General features: G+C 41.4%; 1 protein-coding gene and 1 long non-coding RNA gene across 11 annotated transcripts; one reads left to right on the top strand and one right to left on the bottom strand.

Annotated features, from left to right (window-relative positions):
- Positions 1-710: 710 nt before the first annotated feature.
- LOC121109642 lies at positions 711-5,857 on the bottom strand. Its single transcript, XR_006937425.1, has 3 exons — positions 4,998-5,857; positions 4,493-4,596; positions 711-1,995 (listed from the first exon to the last, which is right to left on the bottom strand). It is a non-coding gene; the product is annotated as an uncharacterized LOC121109642 (long non-coding RNA).
- A 100-nt stretch (positions 5,858-5,957) lies between these two features.
- Positions 5,958-25,818, top strand: PTER (phosphotriesterase related). 10 transcript variants are annotated; one of them, XM_046934978.1, is made up of 6 exons: positions 5,958-5,992; positions 11,467-11,551; positions 15,081-15,522; positions 17,861-18,126; positions 21,596-21,736; positions 24,988-25,818. In XM_046934978.1, the coding sequence occupies exons 3-6, from the start codon at positions 15,091-15,093 to the stop codon at positions 25,196-25,198; spliced, it is 1,050 nt and encodes a 349-aa protein (XP_046790934.1). In that variant the 5' UTR covers positions 5,958-5,992; positions 11,467-11,551; positions 15,081-15,090; the 3' UTR covers positions 25,199-25,818. The 10 variants fall into 10 exon arrangements, with proteins under 10 accessions (XP_046790934.1, XP_004939317.2, XP_015137481.2 ...); XM_015281995.4 differs by lacking the exon at positions 5,958-5,992 and adding an exon at positions 6,025-6,083; XM_046934946.1 differs by lacking the exon at positions 5,958-5,992 and adding an exon at positions 6,025-6,083 and having other exon boundaries at positions 15,043-15,522.
- Positions 25,819-25,847: the final 29 nt, after the last annotated feature.

The following is a 25,847-nucleotide window of genomic DNA, read 5'->3' as shown; positions in this document are numbered from 1 at the left end:
CAGGGCAATGGTTAAAGGCACTGTGTGAGACTCCTTTGCTGTCTGTGTAGTTCTTTGAGTCAGACTAGCTTAAGGCAAAGTACAGACAAGCTATGGCAGGTACAAGCACCTTGTGTTTACTAAAGGTAACCAAGCATTAATAAATATAAGCGCTTGAATTTTACTTGGTTAAGCATTAACCAGTTTCAGGTCCATCTGTTCTGTTTTGGATGGCAGTCAGAATGTTTCCTGTTAACTTTGTATGCTTCTAAACTGCCATCAGTTGCACCTTCAACTAAATAATTTTCATGATCCAACTTCCATCTGAATAGAACAAGGGTGATGTTCTCACTAATTTCAACAGCACTACTTACGGGATGGAGCACAGAACACTCAATCCCATGCCCTTAAATTCACTCCTTGGCTTAAAGAACACAACATGAAAACTGGAGCTGTTTAGTCTGGGGAAAAGGAGGCTGAAGGTAGACCTTATTGCTCTCTCCCAGTATCTGAAAGGTGCTTAACAGCGAGAGCGCGGTTGGTCTCTTCTCACTGGTGACAGGTGGCAGGATGAGGGGAAATGGCCTTAAGCTGTGCCAGGGTAAGTTTAGGCTGAATATCAGGGAACACTTCTTTACAGAAAGGGTTGTTAAGCACTGGAATAGGCTCCCCAGGGAGGTGGTTGAGTCACCATCCCTGGATGTGTTTAAAAACCATTTGAATGTGGTGCTCAGGGACATGATTTAGCAGAGGGTTGTTAGAGTCAGGGTAGTATGGTTAGGTTGTGGTTGGACTAGATGATCTTTAAGGTTTTATTCCAACCTGAGCAATTCTGATTTTATGACTTACAGCATCTTTCTGTGAACAAATAAGTAGAGGAACACATTTAAACAAAACTGAAATGTGCTTCAGGCAAGACAAAGGCTTTATCTTTTCTCAAACATAAGCAACCTCATGGCCTTCAGAGGCCTAATCCTAAGATATGATAATTTGAGGCTATAAAGGACAAATGTTGTTTGTAATAAAGTAATGGGAGGTTGGGAACTGATTTAAAGAGGTAGCATTTGATCCGGTGAGTTAGTGAGAAAATAAAATAGTCTGGTCTCACTTGACGGTTTAGTTTGAGCTTGCAGAGCCATCTCCATTTCAATTCTTCTCATTAAAGAGTTTTCTCATTCTTAGTTTCTCTCACTAAAGACACAAAGTTGAAAAGGTGGCAACTAACTAGAAGAAATTGTGTTTGTACAGTGAATTGAAATGTAATGGCCTCAGGTTCTGCCTGCAATTACATCCCTGTGAAGATATTCGTAACTTTGGTACTAATTGCAAGTACAGATGGTATCAAAGTCATTTATTGGCAGCTCTTGGGTTTTGTCAAAAGAATGAAAGCAAAGTGGCAGGCTGAAGTGACCACTATTTGTTTACTTATGTGCTTTATCTCTGATCACTAACAGAAATAAGCCTGTGTCTTGTACTGCTGAATGAAATCACTACAGCACTGAGATAGAAACACAGCCATGGAAGTTTCCAAAATTCCTCCACCTTGTACCATAAAATGATGTTAAAGGCAGTAATAGTGAGTGAAACAGTAAAAGTCACGCTAATTTTTATTTTTGTTGTTGTACAGTAAAAAGAAATCTTTCATGAAAAGAGACTGTAATATTTATTTGGGATCTTTTTGCTCTCAACTGAAAGCCCATAATAAATCATGCAAATTGTCCCATCATTCCATTTTCCATTCTGCCAGCACAACCAGGAATTTCATTCCTCTCCTCCTTCTGCTCCTCTACTGTGTAATCATCCCACTAAGGCACCTGCAGCTTAAGATTATATGTGACTGATAAACCTGTTATCTTCTAAAGCAAGTCTGTATAGTCACTTCTCATCTAGATTGAGTGGATTTACATACATGCCATTGGAAAATTCCTCTTAACTCAGAAAGTGAACGTGTACTTTTTGCTGTGAATACCTCTGAAGTTTACAGACTCACAGTGAAACTTGTCTGCATACTCCTCTCTAGGGGAAAAAAAAAAAAAATGACATTTTTCAGGTGAGACCAAAACTTGAAAATACCTATCCTCATAAGATATTAATCAGCAGGATAACAAGAGAGGTATCGCCATGCAGCTCAAGCCTAGTCTAGCCAGACAAAGGGAAAATAGATGAAGGTGGTAAGTCAACTGTATTCAACAGCTGGAAAGCTACAGCTTATTCTACAGATGCATGGTCCTCCAAACTCCCTCAGTTATTAAAATTTATTTCCTTCAGCATTATTTCCGTGGATTTTAAGCAGATATTAATTCTAAATGCAAGGAGAAAAATGGCATTCAAAAACAATATTAAAGCTGAATTCTTCAAACTTTCACAATGATCAGCCCAGTTGGGCTATTTCTAAATACCCTCCACCATCTCAGATTAAAACTAAGAACGTAGTATTGAGTAACTGTTTTGTCAAGAATTAATAGTGTTCTGCTTTTTGCCTCCAGAAAACTGTAACTTAGTACTCTTCAGAAACAGCCTTTTACTTCTGCTGTTAATGAACAAACAGCTTTGTTATTTTCTGTTAAATATTACGTATTACCTATCTCCTCCAATTCTTTTTGCTCCTTGGAGCATCTGCAATTTGACACACAGCAGAATTCTGCAAGAACAGCCACTATTCTCTGTTAATAATTTTACCAAGCAAAACAAAACAACAAATGAACAAACAAGAAAACTTTCTAAACAAGAAGACACTCCTAAGGCCCCCTCCAAACAGTTGTGGTTGATTTCAAACCCTACCTATTATACAATTCATCTCCTCCACTTACTGAAGGACTCCTGTTAGTTGTCCTGTCATTTGAGAGAAACAAGTGTATGCCACACTGACAAGCAAATTACACATTACAACCCTCTCAACTCACTGAATCACTTCAAAAAGAGGGGAAAAAAATCCATTCAGTCATGATCAATGTAGAGTTTTCTTGAAGGATTAATTTTGCATATTTTAACTTTTCAGGATGATTTTTTTTCTTTGTCTTTTTTTTTGTGTGTACTGAGGTTTCCCATTTATACATGCTAACTTGTAAACTATGGATTATATCGTGTAGATGTGCAGGTCATACTCTCACTTCACATTTTTCAGTAGTATGTGCAAACATTTAATGTTTGCAATAGCACTTGCACAAATATTGCTTTAATTTACACATTGCCACTTTTTCCTTTCCTTGCTTTTTATCCTTCTGAAGAAAGAATAACAGCAATCTGTGGTCTCCAGTTACTAATTTTTGTTAAAGTGAACTGGAATTCTCTCATGACTAACATCTTGTTGAATACTAATGTCTTCAGTCAGCCAACTATCCAGCTGATATGCAGCATCATACTGATGCTGACAGTTTGCATCTGATAATTTGTCTGTTTTTCCAGGTATATCATTTAGCCTAACAAATGCTATAATATTGCACTGTTAGCAGAGTCCCCACAAAGGGTCTTATTTCAAAGAAGAAACGTGCTTCATTTAAGCTAGCGTAGACATTATAAATTGCTCTCTGAGTAAATCAAAACATGGCATGATTCTTATATCTGCTGCCACACCTGAGTAGCTGAGCCCTGGTGAGAATTCAGGCTGGAGAGGCTGGAGTCCCCGCAGGTCCCGGTGCACTTGCCCAGATGTTTCCATCACTGTCTGGACTGCAGGGCCTGTCACAGCTTCCCTGTCCTGGGAAACTTTTACCTGGGATCTGGCATTTCTGGGCATTGTCTCAGTACAGCCCCTATACACTGCCAGGTGCTGACCTGCTTTCACTGCTCACTACACACGTGCTCTGAGCAAGACAGTCTCATTACTTTATGTTTACAAGACTCTGTTTTGTTGGAGAGTGAAGCAAAGACTCAAAAAAAAAAAATAGTACTTTACTTTGATTTAGACAAACTGAAGATTACTTTAAAGAGAAGATCATTCTGCATGTGTAAAAATGCAAATTAAATATGGTTTTACTTTGTAGCTATCCCAGATTTCATATTGCTTTTATATTTTAAAACACAAGAGATGTAGATGTACAGTGCAAAATTTATCACAAATCTTCAAAATAGGTTTGCTATGGCCAGTGACAAATGATGTCCTATAAAGCACTGCATGACTGTTTTTAACATAGCTCTCATACATTACTTATCCTTCATTGACTGTCCAGCGATATGAACATGATGAAATACAAGGCATTATAAATGACAAGCTTTCATATCTTCACTTAATCTTTGGTAGACTCATGCTCACTTGACTCCATATGAGAAGCAAATAAAAACAAGTGACACTGACAACTGGAATCATCCCAGCAGCTTAGCTGCGACTATGTATCTGTATTATCACTGTTCCATACCTGTGGTGGTAGGCTGCTCATGCACAACATCTCAACCATTTCATTTGCTTCAACTTCACCTTTGCTTTCCCTTTAATGGGCAGTAATTTCTCTTCCAACTCAGATCCTAACAGTCTGGCCTTCTCCACATCAATACCACCGCTCACCATGGACTCTACCTGGCATGGTATTCCTACAGTGCTTTCTCTTTTCTCTTTCTCTTTTTTCTTCTTCCTACCTTCCTTTCTTTCCTTCTTCCCTTCTTTCTTCCTTTCTCTCCTTCCTACGAAAAGAGGTAATGCCTTTAAGTTGTGACAAGGGAGGTTCAGGTTGGGTATTAGGAAAAAATCCTTCTCAGAAGGAGCAGTGAGGCAGTGGCACAGGCTGCCCAGAGAAGTGGCGGTCACCATACCTAGACATTTTCAAGAAACATGTAGATGTGGCGCTAAGGGACACGGTTCAGTGGGCACAGTGTGGATGGATTGATGGTTAAACTGGACGATCTTAGTGGTCTTTTCCAACTGTAATGATTCTATGATTTAATGACTCTTTCTTTTCCTCTTTCTTTCTCCCTCTCCCTCTCCCTCTCCCTCTCTCTCTTCTTCTTCTTTTTTTTTTTTTAAGCTAGAACTCAATTTCTTCATCCCTTTTATAAAAGCCCAACTTTTTTTTTTTACCTCCTACCTTTCTAAAGTTGTTTACTCAAGAGCCCTCCTCATTTTTCATCCACTACCTCCACTTTTGTCCTTCACTGTAAGATAGATGATAAAAGGCCTGAAATGATAAAACATTGGCTTTCATTCCCAGTTTTGCCCACTCATTTTCTGCTTGATGCTGAAACCATCACAGGAATATTTGGGATCTGACTAAGAGCTAGGATCCCACCCCCAGTCAACAAACAGCCATACTGAAGCCAGGCACATGAGAATCTGTTCACACGTGCCATGCTATAGTACGAAACACAGATTGAGGCTCAACACAGCAGTGTGCAGGGCCATTGCTGGCTCCATCTGGTATATACGGGGACTGGAAAGCAGTCATAGAAGAATGGCGGGTGAGGAGAATAGTGGGTACTTCTCTTAGAAAAGTGTGATGTGCACTTCCCAAGTGTAGTAACTCAGCTGCACGGTGCACAGGATGGCTGTGCTGCAGCTGTGTGTGTGAGGGCTGGAGGAGTTTGCTGTCCTTCGTGCCTTTGCCACTCATGTCACCAGTGTCTGTTTACCCTTCTGGAAAAAGGAGTACTGCCGTGCAGATGTCATGGGCCTTGGGGAAGGAAATCAGGCATTTCTGAGACCCTGCGTGGAAAGTGCAAGACCTGAGGTGTCAGGACTGATTTCATTTCATACTTCACATCTGCATCTTTATCTAGAATCACCGTCCTTGACATCCAGTTTGTGAGCACTGAGAAGCGCCTCTTCAGCTTTCCCGTTATTTGTCGCGCACTGGCAGGAGCGGGAACGGCTCCCTGTGGTGGCTCAGAGTGTGGGGCAGCAGCACGGGCTGTTCACACGGCACCCCGCGTGCAGTAGGGACGATAGGGCAGGCCGAGAGCGGGGCGGGCGGGGGAGGAAGCGGCAGGGCCCGCCCCGGGGTGCCCTCCTCTCCCCGCCAGCCTCGCACCCACCCCGCTCCCCCGCCTCTGCAGTCCCCGGGGCCGTGCCGCGGCGGGGCGGCGGGTAAGTCCCGCCCCGAGCGGGGCGGGAGCCGCAGGGTTGAGGTGCTGCCGGCGGGGGCCGACGTGCTGCCGGCGGAGGGTCCCGCCGCGGGGTGAGCGAGCGAGCGCGGCCGGGCCCTGAGGCGCGGCGGCTGTGGGCGCCTCTCCCGTCAGGCCGGCGGGAGCGGCGCGGGGACCGGGAAACTTCGCCGAAGTTACGGCCGAGAGCGGCTCGCGGCTCCGGGGAGGGCGGGAGGCGGCGGTGCCGAGCTGAGCGCTCAGTAGAGGGCAGCGGCACCGCAGGCTCGCGGGGTCAGGGCGCTGAGGCGTGGTATGGCCTACCCGCCGCGCGTGGCCGCAGCCCGATGGAGGGCGGTACTGGTGGGGGGCGGGGAGCGGCGGCGGGAGGGGCCGGGAACGCCGCCTGTGTGCTGTGTGCTGGTTAGCTGGTCACGGCGAGCTGGGGCTGCTTCGTTGCGTGTGCTGCTACGCGCTATTATTAGAGCTGGTATTTAATGTTGGTGCGTGCGTAGCGAGTTATATATTGGGACGACGTCCTCTGCAGAACTCTGTCGTCAAAGGGAAGTTCTGTGAGGGAACAAGTGCCTCAGTCCCAAACTCGGACCTTCAGAGCTGTCTTTAGCTGCTGCTCCACATGGAAGCTTCCGCTGCCCTCTGAGATGCTTCCATAGCTGTTTGAACTGCACAAGGCTCGGCAGCAGAACTCAGTGCTGGCCTGCAGGCTATGCTGGGATCAGGCACCGTGTGTCTGCCGTGGCCTGAGGTGCAGCGCCCCTTAGGAAGCTCTGTTCGGTGAAGCCCTGCTTTCTGCAGCCTTGCAGCGGTGCGGGGGCAGCGGGAAGGAGCACACTGTGCCAGGGCAGATGTTCAGCAAGATTCCCTTGGCACCAGCCAGCAGTGCCCCAGGCGCTGGGCAGCCCCTGAAGCAGTTCCTGTGCTGTGGTGGGCCTGGTCCTGAGCTGAACCGTGTACATCACGTTGGTGACCAGCTCAGATGAACAACTTCTGTGGCCAAGCAAGTTCATCATCTGTATAAATGATCTGTAGGAAATCTGAAGATATTCCAGTTTTTTTAAGTGTATTTCTTGTTGAGGATGCTGTCTTCTGTGTGCTGGAAGCCTGTGGCAGCTCTTGAATGAAACAGGTTTTTAGCCAGAGGTCACTTCCTTTTTGGAAAATAGTGTTTTGCCTGTGTAGAATTGCCCTGTGGTTTATGCTGAATGTGTTTGTTATTCAACATTATCTGCCATAATATGTTCTGTAGTGTTTAAAGGTTGTTGCCTTTTTCCTGCTGGGGGCTGCGTTTTGGCGATGGGTGAAGTGATGCTTGTAATAGGTAGTTTTGTATCGTTTTGTCAGGTACTGCAGGATTGTTACATGAAAAACTATGTATGTGTCATTTACTATTATGTGTGCCTCTCATGTTTTGGAATTTAACAGACATAATATCTGCCCTCATGTCACCATCATCGCATTCATTTTTGTAGTAATAATCAAAGGTGGCAACAATGGCATTCAGATGTTTAATTACATTTCATATAGGTGACCAGTGTTAACTTATTAAATTAATGCGTGGTGGAGCGGGAGCAAGTGTCACCACTTCCCTCTGTGCCTAGGAAGACATCAGCTTGCTCCTCGCATATCAAAATCAGTATATAGTCAGCCATATGGCACCCGAGAGTGTTTATTAAAGGAATGTTTCTCCGAACATTCTGTGTACTTTATTTCTTATTTCACTTCATGTGGATCTAAAATATTTTTTCCATCTCTCGGAAATTAAAACATTGAACAACATTCATTCTTCAGCAAGCTGAAGCCAAGATTTCTTAAGGTTTCATGAAAATTAATAAAGCTGGATTTTTGCTTGCATCAGACTAGCCTCCTTCTCCACACTTTGCTTACCACTGGGCATTTTCAGATGGGTCTGGAGAAGTTTTTCTGGTCTCACTGCTGGAACTTTTGAGGGCTGTGAACTTTGGTGCGGGGATCCCCCTCTTTGTTACTCATTTCACACTGAGTATCAAAGATTTCTTGCAGTGCAACTAATTAGCAGTTTCCAGGACAAAGACACTGAGTTTGTATCTTCTTGCAGAAATACTTTGTTATTCTGTGACACAGAAAGAGAGGACAGTTCTCTGTACAGTTCTTGTTAACTGTGACCATTCAGCTGTACTTTGAAAAAGCCAAAGGATATGCAGGAAAGCTGACAGTCTTTCCAGCTTCTGTGTGTTGGTTGTTCCTGCTGTTCTGTTATTGTACCCAGCTGAGGGTGAGAGAGTAGTCCAGGTTGTACAAGTAAGAGTTCATTGAGCAGCCTGATCTAGTGAGAGGTGTCCCTGCCAGTAAGGGGGGCGTGGAACTAGATGATCTTAAAGGTCCCTTCCAACCCAAACCATTCTATGTTTCTGTGATTGACTTTGACCGCTGGCAAAGCATACAGACTCTATAAAGATGGACTCTGAGATACAGGACAGCTCTTAAGTTGCACCCTGGCATTTGGTTGCCTCATGTTTTGCTGTGTGGGCTAGTTTCTGCTGGAGCAGAAGTTGCTGCAGTCTGCCATCTCAGATGAGGCACTAAACCATCTATCTGTACTATGGAGATATCTGTGATCTTAAGTAAAGAGAAAACCAATTAAATCAATAAGAATAATGGTAGTTAGCTCTACGCTTAAGTTTCAGATCTGAAAATTGGAGGGAATGAAGACTAGAGACATATTCATTTCCCCTATTACACTGTCATAGCAAGAGAGCATGCGCTTGTAACCCAGCCCCATGAGAAGCAAATAAGATTCCTTTTAGCCCTAGGAATACAAACACATGTATCAGCATGCAGGCCTTGGCCCGTGTTTGCACAGACTGTTATACAGTGTAAAGTGACTTCAGTCCTGATATTTGGCCTAAAACCACTGTATGTGCATGTAAAATATAATTAATGTAATGCTTGATCCTAGGGCAGAATTTTTATATGACCTTTTATCAGGAGTAGTTTTGGAAGCGGCCCAAAGTACAAAATCCCTGGAGTTCTTATAAAGGAGAAGCTGATGAAAAAAACATTTATGGGGATGTTGATCTCTGATCTCTGAGGAAGAGAAACTGCCATGTAACTTTGCTCTGAGAAGCCTCAGTTTTGAGTCTGGTATCTGCCTAGAAATAAGGTAAAATGAAAATCTGACTCTATTGTCTTAACAGCAGCTGAACTTAAACCAAATTTTTAAAAAGTGTGTGTGTTAAACGGTAAGGAAGAAATCAGTTCTGTGCTTCTCTGACTCAAGACCAAAGTAGCATGAGAATGTGACCCTCAGACTGTGTGATGCTGGAAGGTCAGCCTGTCTGCCAGTAGCTGAGCAATGCAAGGAGTGTGCAGTGAGAATGTTCACTTATCCTTGCAGGTGAATGTTTTAAAAGCTTTGCTCTCACTTGCCCACTTCCCTTCCCAAACGTGTATTTTCCGAAGATTCCAAGGACAATAAATCAATATATTGGCCTTTTCCCTATGTTGAAATAGTGTTTAAATTCCCTTACAAGTCAAGTGTCTTTGCTACTGATTTGTAGGACATTGCCAGTACCAGAATGCTCCGGTATTTGCCAGTACTGAATATCTCTGGGATCAGGTGTTTAAGGGGAAAAAAAATACAAGGGATGGGCAATACTTTTTGATTATTTCCCCCAGAAGATCTCATGTTGTTGGATCCACTGGCCAGTTCCTACCCGGTCAGGAGATTACAGACACGTGAAATGAGGAGGTTCTTACTTTTCCTTGAAAGCATAGCCACACAAAGATGAGAAACTTCAAGTGCCCTATTAAGTGAAGAGCTACCATTTATGCTTCTATGGAGTTAGATGAGAGCTCCTATAAGAGAGAGATGCTGTAAGTGTTGACCTCCTGTCAGAGAGCTTTAGTCAAGGTAAGGAAAATCACTCCTGGCACACATAGATCCCTTAGGTCACTAAAGCTTGCCCCAGTGTTACATGCAAGGAGATACTAATAGGCCACTCCGATGCATTTTTACTGGGACCTAGGGGGGAAGCCAGCACTGTACATCCCCTTTCCCTTAGTACTTCTGCACTAAGCAAGGGGCCATACAGTGAAAAGCTGTCACGACACTTTTTTTTTTTTTTTTTTAAGCAACAGAATATGAAGCAAGTGAATAAAGGAAGCACTGCCTCTACTCGGACGGATACGATGAGTTGCTGCAGCTTTATTTTCTGAGTTAGTATGAAATTCAGAAAGTCTGTTAGTCTCATAGCTCCAGTCTGGGGTAAGAAAACAACCAATGTCACTTCTTATCATTGAGTCAGGAAGGACGGTTAGGACTCTAATGGAAATAATCTACTTCACCTTCAGAGAAGCACATCTGCTGCTTCTGCAGAAGAGAAAAGAGTTTGCCCAGAAACGGGCATTTTTTCATTGTCCTTTGACCCCTTTTCCAAATTCAGGTTTTGCATCTTAGAAAAACTTAGAAAACTTGCTTGTCCGCTGGGGAAAGGGAAGAATTGTGCCTACAGTATTGAGATCGTTCACCCTATAAACCTCTGTAGTAGTTTACCGCATCTGTGCTCTGTGTTTCTGATATGGGGCTTTTCCATGCATTGTAGAGGTCACTCACAGTAGAACTGAGTGCTCAAAGCGTTTCCTCCAGCTGTAAATACGTAGCAAACCTGTGCTGTGTCACACTTCCTAGGATTACCTGATTATACAGGGAAGACTCTTACAATGTCCCCCATGCAGCCAGAGCAACCAGTCCTTCTAAATGGCAGCCATATTGAATTTTTTTTTCTTGAATATAATAAATATCTGTTCACCAGCCATTCTTTTTGCATTTTTGTAAATGTTTTTTGTCACCTCAGTCTGGGTTTAGTGTCACTGTAATCTCACATTGTAATGTAATGACAATAAAATGATTTTCATACAAGTCTGGAGAGAATCTGTGCTAGCTGCATTAAAATGTGCTTACTGAATCAAAACAAGTGCAGCGTTAGCATGTGGAAGCCGTGCCTGTGCGTTTATAATGTTTCAGCAATATGAGATTACTGTAGGAAGCAACTAATCCAAACCTAGGAAGACATCCCATTACAAGACCATTAACACAATGGCTGACGTGCACGTTTTAGATGAGAAAAGCAGAAGCACAGATCTTGCCATCAGTATTCAGGCAAACCGTCTATTGAATTTAGTGGAGTTTTTACCAGAGCAAGGAATGCAGTGTGTGACCTTTTTAGCAGCAAGTTTCTTTTCTCTTAATAATGCCGCTAGGAAAATTATTTACCTCACCAGTATTTAATAGTAGGCTAACGGTGAGAGTTGTATTTTGTGCACCATACAGTGAGTTGTAAGGATTTGTCCGGAGTTTTTTAGGACATTGTTTGAAGGCTGTTGTGCAAAAATACATTTGATTGTACCTTAAAGATTACGTCTATTTCCCTTTTATCTCAGTATGTGATTTTCAGGAACTATCATTTATTTCTCTTTTAGAGGAACCCTGGTCTGTGGGAGAGTCCTTTGGCACTACCAGAGTGTAAATTAGAGATTTCCAAACCCAAAACACTGTTATGGCCAGGTAGGCAGCTGCCCCTTTATCCTTTGTCATAGGCAGATGCACCTTTCCCCCTTTTCCCTTCCAATTTTCTTCCTTCCCCTCAACCTCGGTGAGGATTCAGGAGGCAGAATCTGCACATCCCCTACGGGGCCACCTAAAATGCTCTTGCTTGTCCAGGGTTGTTTCTTGACTCCCTACATAGCCCATGGAAGGAGGCACATACAGAACGTAACTTGTCCCGGCCTGCCTCAGACATTCAGAGTACGCTGCATGAATCGCCTCTGGATATGTATCCCATCCCACTATGAAAATGGTCTAGGCAATTACTCTGTAGAAGATGTGCTCCATTTTAGACGGCTAAAGGAGAGGGTATGAATTCAGTCCCCAGGAGTGTGAAAGAACAAACTTTCTCGGAGGAAAGTTATGTGTAAAACATGGCATGCCAGTCATTAGTAAAGGATGTGGACGTTGCTTTCCGAAGAAACGTATACACGTTTAAATTAAGCAGCAGTCATTATTCAATTTAATAGCTATTTGCACATAAATCTGTTTTAAAGTCACTAATTAAATTATGTTTCCATTAGGCAAATCTGATCAAGAATAATGTATCATTACAGCATATTCATGGCACGCTGTCTATGTAAATGATGGTACAGAAGATAACAGGACGGTGTTTTTAAAAATAATTCCAGTCATGAATTGTTGGCTGTCTTTATTTCTCGTATTTTTTTTTTTATTAGAAGTGTTGGTTTTCTAAAATTGTGTTAGTAAGCATGCACTGACATTAATGTTAATCATATTTTTCAGTAAGATAAAATTAGGCCTACTTTAAATGCTGTTGGTGTCATTTTCCATTTTTGAGATGCTTCTTACAGTCATAAAAATACTTGGCCTCAATCAAAAGGTTCAATAATAGGTAGTGCTTTTGTAAGCATTGTAGATATGCTATAATGTGAACTCCAGAGTCTAAAAATTAACAGATTAGTACCTGCTACAAGAGAATCCTGGTGCTGGAACAGGTAATTCTAGATGTTTCCTGCTGTTGTAAATCAGAAGACAGCAGCCTCGGGCTGTATGAAGATTTCACACAACCGTAGGTCTTCCCAGTCTTCAGGCCAGATTAATTGAGGGTAATCTAATTTAGCTGTGTCAGAAAGGAATTGATGGGAGCAAATGTTGAAAGTTAAGTTTTTATGTAAAAGAAACGCATTGGAAAGTGAACAAAACTTCAGAATTGCATAGAGTGGCTGTTTGGAGTCACTGCAGTGTCAAGTAACTGAATAAATAACTCTTTCCTGTTAAGGAAAGAGACCGTAATTATTTTGTGTCTGAATTTTGAAAAGAGCTTCAGTACTTACCTACTTAGAGACCTAAATATTTCTATAGGTTTGTTTTCCTAACTTAATACATTGATTTGAAAATCATCAGTGAATGAACGTAGTGAAAAAAAATATGTCTGCAATACAGAGTGGGTATCACTCTTTGTATTGCTGGCTTCCTACCACGTTGGGATATCGCTCTTTGTGTTGCTGGGATCCTCCTGCAGTCCTACTGCACACCAGAGCATTGATGCTTAATGAAAAAAAAAAAAGTAAGGGTACAGTTATCATAGTCTCTTTGCTGTGTGCATAAGAATGACTCACATCGTTGAACTTTCTCCAGCATAGTGGGCTGCTCTATAGAGCACCGCTTTATTCCAGAATGCAATTAATGGCTGGGTAGCTTAATTGAATTGCAGTTAGCAGCAGTTTCTGACTAAGACAGGTATTTTGCTTTTAAGTATTTGCTCAAGAATAATATTTTCTGAAATCATGCACTTCATAATTTGTTTGGCAAAAAATAAATCATTCTATTAGTCAGCCAGCAGTCTGTTCTATGGGAGTAATTATTCTTCTGCCTTCTCAAACAAGTCAACGCACCAGTCTACAAATGAAATTCATAAAAGAACAGTTCTTCCTAAATGGAAGTATCGCACATGTCTCCTTACACACAGGGCAAGAAGTACAGTCAGTCGGTCTGTTCTTTTTCTTATGGACGGCAGAGTTCTCAGATAAAGGAACTGCCAGCAGTGCAAACTTAACTCGACAGGTGACGTCTGCCTTCTACAGGTCACTGTGACAAGTGTACTCTGACAGTGAGTCTTGCTCATGAAAAGCAAGTATCCCCAAAGAGCTATAGGTGTTCTGCTGCCCTTTGATATGCAGACTTGAGTGCCCTTCAGATTTCAGCTTTCTGCCATCCTAGTAGATTAACATTAGCAGTTAAAAGGAAAATGTCTTCTGAGGGCTTCACCAGTGGCAAATCCATGTTTGTGATATTATTCACTAAAGGGAGACAGAAATGGGAAAGACCTCTCTCTTTAATCAATAATGCATGCTCTAGTTAGTCCTGTCCTCTGGACATGATTAAACATGTATTTTGTTTCATAACTGCTGATTTTGGTTGACTAGGGATTGTAACTACATATCCTCAAGCCTTTGCAGCTAGCATCAGGAAGATCTAACATGAGCTGAGTAGTCAGCTGTGTTTAATGTTAATACGGCACATAAACTAAAAAGACCATCCCCACCCCAAAAGAAGAAAAATCCCCCCCCAAATCCCAATGGAGCAGCTAATTCTAACCTGTAGAGATCTAGGCTAAACTTCCACCGAGCAGATGTCTGTGATGTGAGCCAATTGTAGATGGTAGCCTCCAGGTATGTCTTTGTCACCATTCATTTGAAGCATTGAAAAATAACATGGTTTCATTTATGGTAAAGATAAGGAAAAAAAGCTCAGCATAGAGTCTGAGCCATGTGAATTAAACGTTAGGCTAAGGTCTGTTCTCAACTGGTAAAATATTTGGCCAAGGAAGTTGTTGGAAAAATCATTCTGGAAGCACGCTGGAATTTCTGCGCAGCTTGATGGGGTCTGGTTGAATTTTCCATGTCTGTTGTCACTTGGAGGAGCTGTCATGGGGCTAGGCCAGCAGGGCTGGCAGGACTTGGCCCATGCTAAGAGCCTGAGCACTTGGCCCCCCTCCCTGCATTCCCTATGCTGGAGCACACAAGGCTCCTCAACGTGGGAAGGGGAAAGCGCGTCTTGGAGGACACAGAATGAAAGTGCCAGTCAGGAATACTCAGTTTGGATGCCAAGTGTGTTCATCTGGTGGCTCAAGCTGACAAAATTCAAGATGACAAAATTTGACAGCTGCTAAAGAGTAAAGAATCCAAAATGAACATGCAGTGGTTGCTATTAAATAGGAAACATTTATCTTAATGTGGTATCGGCTACTGCACAATAAATGATGATTTCCTTTTACTGAAATGTGATATTTTTACAGTGGTAGGGTACTGGCACAGTTGTGACTGGATAACATAAGTGCTTTGTTTTTCATATTGATCTGCTGAAACCATGTTGAAACCATTCAAACACACACTGTATGTAGGTATGTGTGTGAGTGAGAATTCAGAAATTTTCTAACAAATCCTTTTGCATTTTCTAAAATGTTTTGTTTCCTTTTTTCTTCCCAGAATTTTTCAAATCTGTCTTTTTTTCCCCATTACAATAGCTGAAGAAAAATGTCTTCCTTGAGTGGAAAGGCACAAACTGTGCTCGGCCTGGTGGAGCCGGAGCAACTCGGCTGTACATTGACTCATGAACACTTGTCCATGGACTACAGCAGCTTCTTCTGTCCACCTTCACCAGGCCAAGAGCCTTTGTCTGAGGGGCCCATCAAGATGAAGAACTTATTTTGGATCAAGCAGAATCCCTACAGCCATAAAGACAACCTTCTTCTGTGTCAGGAGATAGATGCCGTGAGGGAGGAGCTGCTGCATTTTAAAGCAGCAGGTGGTGGGACTATTGTGGAGAACACAACCACGGGAATCCGTCGGGATATGAAGACTTTGAAGAAACTCGCCGAAGAAACTGGAGTCCATATTATTGCTGGGGCAGGGTTTTATGTGGATTCCACGCATTCTTCTCAAACACAGGCTATGACAGTGGAGCAGGTAGGTCTTAAGCGTTTCTTGGGGGCCTCTCTGATGTGAATCATCTCTGGATGAAATCTTAAAGTTCTTAATTTGCAAAACTTGAGAGCAGTGTTCCTGCTTTTGTGTAACAGCTGGGCCAGCCCTACTGGTGTGTACTGGGATTATCTGTCAGCATTTCCAGTTCTTAAGCTCTGTTTTTCCTCAGGGATTAGTTATAATGCAACAGCAAAAGGAAAATAAAATATCTCATGTGTAGGCATCTGGTGCAACACCAATTATCCTTTTTACAATTGTTTAGGGAAGAAGCATATCCCTTCTTCCTCGTTTGTCTATTTTCCAGATAATTACTTCCCAATTAGATCACGCAGAATTCGTGTAAAAAGCATAAAAAATAGCAGTATTTACAGGACAGTTGTAAATCATCACTCTGCTCAAGCTGCCAGTTATTTCATTCTTCTCTGACGTTTTGCAGGCTTTTCAGGGCAGAATCTAAATCCTGTTGTTTGCATGGTGCCCAAGACAATGTGTTAATAATGACTGAGATCCCCAGATATTTCTGTAATAATAAATATTCATTCATCTTTTATTAAGAAAATGTGATGATAGGGAGAAGAAGGAAGGGAACTCTCCAAGGCAGGAGGCTGTGAATGTGAATGAGTAGAGCTGAGAAATGTTGTTTTTTTAATCTATCACAGTTTACAAGTGAGTCAAACTCATTTTAAAAATAAATGTTTAAAACTCGAGCAGATGTAATGTGATATAGTACTGTAAACCTCAGTGGACAGAAGTGGAACAAGCTGTAGGGTAGTGCTTTTCCTAAAAATTTAGAATTTGGTACAAAGAGATGTCTTTGGGCAAAGGTTTCCCATCAGTATTTGATGGACTGCTGCAAATCCACAGGTGTCCTGTAGTCGGCAGTTAATCAGTACTTAATCCAATCTAAAAGACAACTATTTATGTTGCTCCAGAAGTAACGCCTCCTGTTTATTTCTGTGAAAACTACAACAGCTACAAAGCACAGTGAAACTATTTGATAGAGCAAATCCTCAGCTACAAAACACTTTTTTTTTCTCAGCATGGTCGCCGCCATTAGCTTTGCGTATCTACCAGGGATTTGCCTGCATGTTATGCTTGTAAGAGTCTGCACTAGCAGAGGTGACCCAGTGTCACTGTCACCACTGCTGAAATGCACCAACCATCAGCTCGCTGTGCTCACATCCACTGTTTGGTCTCCATAAACGTTCAGCAAGCATCAATGAATGTCACTGAATGCAATGTTTTCTGCATGGAGGAATTCACACACCTTTGCTTCATCCACACTTTCATGTCAGACACCGTTTTGTCAAAGTGCCCCTCTGCTGCCATCTGTCACTTGGCAACATCATGTAACAGAATACTGGAGGGAAGGTTCCACCTCTACTGCTGTACCACCAACATCTGCATCTGATGCTGTGGGTCAGCATCTTAAAATAGGAGACATTACTTTTAGAGCATTACTGTTAGAGCCCTCATGGTTACTAACAGAGAACTGTACAGTGGCTGATCTGTGGTAAGACTAATTTGGCTTAATGATATGTTTTCTGATTAGGCAAAGATAATTTGAGTATATATCTTTTGCTAGCCTTAGCTGAGTGAGGGAGATACGTAAGTGTTTGTAAGTTCACAGAGATGTTTAGCAAAATGAGGGTATTATTGATACAGGAGAAGTGTTCTTTGGGTTGATCTCAGGAGAGAAGTGAAAAAAGTGAATTCCCTGTCTGATTGTCTTTAGAAATGTTTGGTAGGTTGGTTATACATGAAGCAGAAGGTGTGTGATCATAGGATGGAGGGTTGGGCATATGCTCAGCCGAGCTTTCTGCTTGTAGTTCTGTAGTCACTTGAGTTATTGTAGTTTTACATTCGCATTCCAAAGAGCAGGATTTGCCTTAAACTTGACTTTTCAGTTCCTGTGACCTGGAATTTTTGCCAGACTTTCTTCCTTTCCTGTCTGAATGATGAGAATTCCTTATTTGCTGAGCCCTGGTTTAGCAGGAATTGTTCCTGGATCCACCAGCTTAAATCAGTACTCAAATTGTGTGTAAACCAACTTTCCCTACAAACTGGACAGTTAAGGGAGAGATGCTCTTAAGTGTGGATACTGTTATATTGATTTCCCTCTCTGTTTATTTTGGTCTTAGTTAATGGCTAGGTTAATGTTAGTTGGCAGAAACTATATTTTAACTGCAGTGTTTTCACACAGCCAACTATTAAATAAGTCCTCAGTAGTATAGCTTGCACAGCATCCATAGGCCACATTTGATGCTCTTTAATAAAAATGGTATTACTAACAAAAAAATCTCACTTTCCCAATCTTCAGCTCACAGACATCATTGTTGATGAGATCCTCCACGGAGCAGATGGGACTGACATCAGGTGTGGAGTGGTGGGAGAGATCGGCTGCTCCTGGCCCATGACTGCAAGCGAGCGCAGGGTGCTGCAGGCGACTGCACACGCACAGGCACAGATCGGGTGCCCCATCATCATCCACCCTGGCAGGCACAGCGATGCACCCTTCCAGATAGTTCGTATCCTGCAGGAAGCTGGGGCTGACGCTTCCAAAACAGTCATGTCTCACCTCGACAGGTAAACGGGCTGCTCAACTCTCATTCTGGCCGTGCTTCCACAACTCGTGGAATTCTGGGGAACAGCTCTGCAAAAAGCTATTTTTTATTGTGCTCTGATAGCGTGACATGAAGTATATTTTCATGTTTACTGACTTTAAAATATGTAATTCCTTATATAAAGCTTGATCAGTTTCCAGCACTTTGATCTGGATCAGCTCTTAGGTTCATACTGATAAGAACACCCACGAATTTTAAGCACTCCTTCAGAAGCTCTGGATGCAAGATTAGGAATAACTGTAGCTGCATTTTACATTTTTTTATTTCTTAAAGAAGATTTGGTGAATTCACCTACCTGTACAAGTCATGAGAACTGGATGGTGAGTGGCTCTCACCAGATGTGGTGGGGCCTGCTGGGATTCCAATGTTTTGGAAACTGGGCCACTGTTATGGGCCTGGCCACAATCTCACTGATGCTAATGGAGCACTCACTGATTTGGATGGATTCTGGATCAAAACTGGATCTTTTCAATTCTGCTATCAGACAGAAGAAATACTACTTAAAAAGAAAACTGTTGGATTTTGAATGATCCTTACCATAGACCACAGAGCTAACTTCTAGTTTCCTTGAGAGCAAAAACCTGAAGGCCTACATCAGACGTGTGGAGGAGCCGGGGTGCTTTTCTCACACCAGTTTAGAAACACGTTCTCTGTTAACAAATTAGTTTTGTGTGATCTTGTGTGGCTCACAATGAGTTGGAAAAAGTCCAAGCATTGATTAGTTTGGACAGTTGTTGAATAATGGAGACTGTTTGTGGTCATATGACTCTCAGCAATTGGATTGTTTGTCCTCAATATGAGTGTAATGCAGGCAAGAGCTCTGATCTCCAAATTTCTAATCATTATAGGCTCTATGAGCTTACAAATCAAGCTGTGGGTTTTGTGTATTCGTACAGAGCTTGGTGTTTTGTATGGGGGTTTTAGGAGCATAATATTCAGTGTCATGAAATTTTACTTATATTCTATGATATATAAATGTTATGGGCTTTCCTTATCTATTTACCTGAATCCCATTGTATGTATAGCTCTTCTTTTTCTTCTCAGTTCTTAAGAAAAACTGATGGCTTGAATCTTTGTGCAAGTTGACTGAGCGGGCTGCAGTGTCAGTGCTTATGGGCCCATTTTTGCTACAACATAAACATCAGTTCTGTTTCTTTTTCTTTATACACTGTTGTAAATCATTGGATTATTGGTAGAAAAAGTAAGCAACGTAAGTAGGAAAACAGTCAAGGCAGAGGTGCAGTTTCTCTTACAACCACTGATATGCAATATGGCATTTCCTTATTCTGTCTTTCTTCTATCATTATTTTCACACATTCAGGTTGGCAGTTGCTGTAACATAGGCTCTAAACTGCTGTGAAGTTTGGCTTTGCAATGTGCGTTTAACATTTTAAGTCTCTTTCACTGAGAAGAATCCATGTGGGAGCATCCCAGCCCCTTCAATGTGAGATGAATTTGTACATAGCTCCATATTTCATGCCAGCTTTTGACATACACAGAGGGGCAGTTTTCAGGTGGATTTACAGTCAAATGCTAAAACTAAAATGCAGGCCATCGTTTTGCTATTTAGCATCTTAGAACAAAAGGTAGCAAGTGTCCATCTTGGAAATACAGTGCACAGGAAGGCTAGGAAGCAAAAGCTCCTGAATCTTGGCTACTGAATCCAATCACTTAACAGGGATTAAGGTTGTAAAGATATCTTGGTAGAGATCAGCATCCGTTGCTTCAGGAGCTTTTGTTCAAAGACTCACAGCAACTGTTGGGAATGTGGGTCTGAAAGTGTCTTGGTGGGTGTCCCTGAGGTGACTTATAGATGAAGTCCAGACTACAGAACCTATGTCCCATCTCCTTTTCCTTGTGTTCAGGACAGCTCAGGGCCATGCTGCCGCAACACCTAGATCCAGCACACGGAGCAGCCACTGGAACTGGGAGCTGCTGCTGCTGCTGCATCCATGAGGCCTCCAAGGGGACCCAGGGCTGGGGAAATCGAGCTCTCCTGCTCTTTGGTGGGACAGAGCTTCCAAAACCACTGTGCTAAGTGTAGTTTCCAAAACCTGTTGTTCTGTCTGTGATTTTGAAATACATTGTTGGTGAAGTGTTTTGTTGTTGTCTTTTTAATTATTATTTATTTGGTTAGTTTTTGTTTTCAAAAACACGTAGGGCCACTGCACAGGCATAGGTACTCTTGGCTACTGTCTGAGTTGAGTGTGATTGGATCTAGAATAACCCATGTGCTTACTCTGCACCTTGGAAACACATGTGATAATAAATATTCAGTCTTGGTAAACTGTAACATTTATTTTAAAATAACACTTTCAGTTAATTTTAGTTGGCAAGTCTTAGACTCTTACTGATGGCAGGCTTCTCTCAACAAGGGTTCTCTCTCTCATTTGTTCCTCCTCCTTGATCCTGTTAAGTCAGAATTTATTGAATTTGTGACATCAACCATTTCCATAGTAGCAGACTGTGATGTAATTGTATAGGATAAAATTAATCTATGACATGAATGTTGGCAATAAGAGAAGAACAGAACTACAGGCATTCTGGCTAACTGTGTTGCCCTGGTGGAAAGCTTTTTTCTCCCTAGATGGAAAAAAAATGTGTAATGGTTATAAGAATAAATTTACAAGGTATCGTTTGAGAGTTGGATAGTGGGCTTTTTTGTTGTTCTTGTTTTTCATTTGCATACTTTATTTTCTTGGTAAAAATGTCTCAGAGAAAAAAAATCACAGAGCTGTAGCGTTATTCTTCTTTTCCAAATGAGCGATGGATTTTAGTAGCTTTGTTTCTTCACTTTTCAAATCTGATGCAAAAGCCATACCTCAGCTGCTTGCAGACCCATTATATATTTTCCTAAGAGCATTTCCTTAAGGTGTTCTGGCCACATCCCAGTGTAGACTGTGATATATTGCATTTCCAGTGACAGTCTGGAGACATCACTGTACGTTATAGAAACTAAAGACAAAGTTATGTATTAAAGGTGCTTGATGGATGAAACAAGCCCTGGATGTATCTGTCTCCTGTAAGTCTTCTGGGAAAGTAAATCTGTCTTATATAAGCAATCCATTGTCTTTTTTTTAAATGTCACTGAGTTAACCTCCTCCTTAAATGTCCTTCCTTGTTTGATGGTCTATTTAGTAGTTTAGTGACATCAAAAGTAAGTAACCTTTCTGTTTCCATTTAAAGATGATTGTAAATGTTTTTATTATATCATGGGGAAAGAGTTGCTTTTGCTTCATTTGCATTTAATGCATGATTGGAAGAAAGACAGTGCTGTGTATCAGGTTAAGTTGCATGTGTCAAACATTAGTTCTGTTTTTCAACATCTTATGTTATTGTTTTTGTTCCTTACACAGAATATCTTACCATCCTACCATGAGATTTTTTTTTTCCATTTACAGTGCTGACATTGTGTTCTATCTGTTCTGCAGGAGCATATTTGATACAAAGAAACTTCTGGAATTTGCTAAACTTGGATGCTACTTGGAATATGACCTATTTGGTACAGAATTTATCCATTACCAATTCCAACCTGACATTGACATGCCAAGTGACAATGACAGAATTGCAAGGTACCTGCTTCAGTGTGGTTTAAGCAATAGCATTGCCATTGACAAGTTAATATTATTGGTATACATCTTAAAGAGCATCACAGAGCAGTTCTACTTACAGTTTAAAATTGTCTTTTCTCATACTAAAATAATGGATTTTTTTTTGCTGCCGTCACTTCTTTAGGGCACCATGTATAATTTCTTCTATCTGCAAAGGAAAACGTGGCGTCAGAGAGTCGTGGAGTATAACTTGAGAAAAAGATCAAAAGCTGCTTTAACTTCATTCTCTGTCCTAATTCCATGCTGATTTTGTTTAATTTTATCATTTACTGCTTGTATATAGACTGTCAAATTATAAAAGGGAAGTCTGGAAATACAGGATATGTGTTAGGATTTGACTTTTGTTTGAAACCCGGTGTCACCACCAAGCGTTGTCTAAGCCTGTAATATCTTCTCACAAGTGAGCACAACTCATTGGTTTTCTTGCATGGATTTGGTTCCCTTTTTCCATCCTGAAAACCGTGGTTGTTCTACCACAGTTCTTATCATGTATCTTCCCCATTTGCTTTGTCCTTTCCTGCTTTGGAAGGATGAGGTTCCTGTCTCTGCAGAGCTGTCGTTCCCTTCACATTCACAATGTGAAAATATTGGCCCTACTGGCAGGATCTTTCCTCCCCATTTCTCATCAGTGCATGCGGTCCCAGCTCAGCTGCATGACAGGTCTGCTGTGCTCTGCTAACACGAAGCACTGCCAAAGCACTGCTCTATCCTCTTTGTCCAGATATGTCATCCTCCTTTGCTGTTCATCTTCAGTGTTCATGTGTAGTCAAGTGGCAGGTTTATGAGGGGTGGGATGCCAGCCTACCTAACGTCTTTTCCACTTCCAGAATCAGAAGCAATTGTTCCTTTCTCTTTCGTGGGAAAGCCTGTAAGATTCTTGATCACCAATGAAGTAGCTTGCTTGCTTTCACCTGCACTTGAGACCTTGCTTTTCTGCCATTCACCATCAGATTAGCTGCAAAACATCTCTGTTTTAAGGCTGTTGTAGTTACTGTTCCTCTTACTGCTAAGCATTTGCTGCTGCTTTTCACACTAGGAGTCCTTTCTCTAACAGAACTCTCTGTCTTGTGCTTAGTATTCTGAACTGTTGGAATGAGTCTGCAGTTTTCACACTGAGAATGTGAATGTGTTGCTCCCCTCTCCTGTGCCACAGTTGGTCAACATGTATAGAAGCACTCTGAAGAGAATGTGTAGAAGGATGGACTATGCTTTGGCTAATAAGCGTTTGTTCAGCCATGGCCAAGTTTTCATAGCATCCATGGGTCCTGCTTAGCCACCAATATCTCTTCTTAAACTCTCTGACAGCTGAGTGTTTGTTGCAGCACTGCTCATAGGCAGAAAATACTGAAAGTTTATTTTCTCTTGTATGATGTGAAAACCTGCATTCGAATTAGGAGTGCCATTGGTGGGTTTTACTAAACTTTTGGTGTAACCATGCTGCGCACTTGATGACAGTGGCAGTCTTCCTGAGTTGCTGGATTTTTTGTGGGGTTTTTTGTTTGTTTGTTTGTTTGCTTGCTTGCTTGCTTTTTTGGTCAAGCGGTGCCAGAGAAGTGGCAATCAAAATGGTCTTTAAATACATCAGTGGAATAAATTTTGACCAAACTAAATGGAAAAAAAATATGTTCAGATCTTATCTATTCAAAATGTAAGTAAACTTCTGTAGTCATACAATACCAACTCAAACACAGTTTGTGTGTACTTAACTCATTTATGCTGCAATCTATTGCCACTTCAAGTAGAAAACTGAATTTTTGCAAGGGCAGTTTTTCGCTGAGTCAGCAGCAAGTACCAACTGAACTTAGAGGAATGAGCAAGCTTCAGATGTGGAATGTAAAGGACCCTATGCCTCCCCAAACCACAAAATGAGTCCAGCTGTGGAAGAAGATGATCCCAAGAGGATGTTTAATCAGCCAAGAACTTAGACAGCCCTCCAGTGTTGTTGCTCTTATTCTCTGATTAACTTGTGGTTTCTGTGTTTCAAGCTAGAGAAAATACTGGTGACATCGTAATCCTACAATATATGTACTATTTCTATGGTTTTTGTGAAAGATGTTTTCTTACCAAGTTTTATCACATGACTTTTTCCTACTGTGCCCATATTAATTAGGTCGTGCTAGATGTATCTCCTCATAAGTAACTGTAATAAAAACTGGCAGTAAGGGTTTCCAGATATGGTGTGGTTACTTACAGAACTACTGTTTGCTTTCTTGCTGATCAAAGTACAGTCAAGAAGGTGAAAATTAGAATTTCACAGTGCTGGCATATGATGGAATTGAGTGGCTCAGTGAGAAGTGAGCACTTTCCTGGCCCGGTCTGTCTGCCTCTGCCACTTTAATGCTGTGGTCTGCTACCAATGCAAGCAAAAAATGGAAGCTTAGGGGTGTAAAGTCATGCAGTGCAGAAATTCGGACTCCTACTGAATAAGTTCTAAAAACTGAGTTTAGCAAGGGATTAAGTTTCCCAGAGTGAAAAGGGGAACAGAAGGCCTCCTTGTAGCAGGCTTGCCACAAGGCAGTGACCAGAAGTCTTTGAGTCAAGCTTGTCAGTTTGCTGAGTCTGTTCGGTTGGGCTGCTGCATTAACTCCTCTAACTTGCTGGCATATGCAGCACTCTACAGTGCTCATCTTATTTATCTAATTTAATGAGCATATTTGAAACATGTTTGATTGATAACTGTCTACGTGGAATATGATGCTGACAATTCAGAATTTTTATCAACATGGTTATTCTAGATGAGAATTAACTGATGATGTGAAAGCATTTGTGCAGTTGAGTACAACCAGTCAGGTCCTTAATGGCCATTACAGGACTGGTGTTGTATCAGCAGCAACAGATAACCCCATGAACTGATCATGCTGAAAAGGAGCTTTTCTGAGAACTTACTACTTGCACGTATAAAAACTGCACCCCATGCTTTGTGATAGTGACATTCTTGAATACCTCCATAGTCTCAGTGAGATTGGAAATCCAACGCTGTGCCGACTGGGAAGAGTTTTCCTTGTCCACTTTGAGATGTGTGGTAGAGTGGAGTTTTTTCAGTTCAATACAACAAACGTTTTAAGTTTGAAATAAATATAAGGAATGTGTCTTTTCAGTTCCTAAAAATAGTCATAATGCAATGTAGGAGTACAGAGATGTAAGACGTTTAAATACTGATGAGTCCTGTGTTGAGGACCTGTCAGTGAGAGCTATGCTTTCTGCTTTTGCAGGATTCGTATGCTGATCGATGAAGGCTATGAAGACAGAATTCTGATGGCTCATGATGTGCACACGAAGAATAGGTTGATGAAATACGGAGGTCATGGATATTCACACATCCTCAAAAATATTGTTCCTAAAATGCTGATTAGAGGCATTTCCCAGGATAAAATTGATAAAATACTGATAGGAAATCCAAAGCGGTGGTTGACTTTTAAATAAGAACAGTGAATTAATGTTCCTACCTTATAGGGAAGATTGCTACAATTCAGGTGTGATTTAGGAGAGCAGCCATTTAAATATGTGCTGCTTTTCAGAGATCCACAAGGTATTAGTGCTATGAGCAACCTGATTATGACTTTTCCATTAGACCAACAAAATTACTTATTTTCTCTGTATTTCTTCCCTTCTAAAAGTCCATTCATGAATGATTTGCTGGAGATGCGCCTATCTGCAAAATCTTTTCAGTGCATTAAAATAATTGTTACCAAAGAGTAATCTCATATTAGTGTTACATCATGCAAAAATATTTTTGAAGAAGCATCATCTGGGCTTTGAAAGAAATTACAGTTTTCAATTAAATTCCCCTTCTCCAGGGTGTGATTTTAATTCATCTAATATTGATAATCTGCTAATTATCCCTTTATTAAGCACTATTTAAATGATATAAGGTCTGTCACTTTTGAATCACTGCCAAAGAGAACAGAGGGCAAAATTTCAAATAATTCTGAAAAGGCACTGTTTCTTTCTAGCTGAACAATTTACTTATTTCTAACTGAAACTGGAAGAAAAAATACATGAGAAATACTATTTTTTAATAAAGCAATTTGTAGACTCCTGTACGTAGTAGTGTTATGGATTTCTTTTTCAA

Source organism: Gallus gallus, chromosome 2 (assembly GCF_016699485.2).
Source record: "Gallus gallus isolate bGalGal1 chromosome 2, bGalGal1.mat.broiler.GRCg7b, whole genome shotgun sequence".
Lineage (NCBI taxonomy): Eukaryota > Metazoa > Chordata > Aves > Galliformes > Phasianidae > Gallus > Gallus gallus.
The sequence above is the reverse complement of the archived record's forward strand: the minus strand, read 5'-3'. Positions and strand labels throughout refer to the sequence as shown.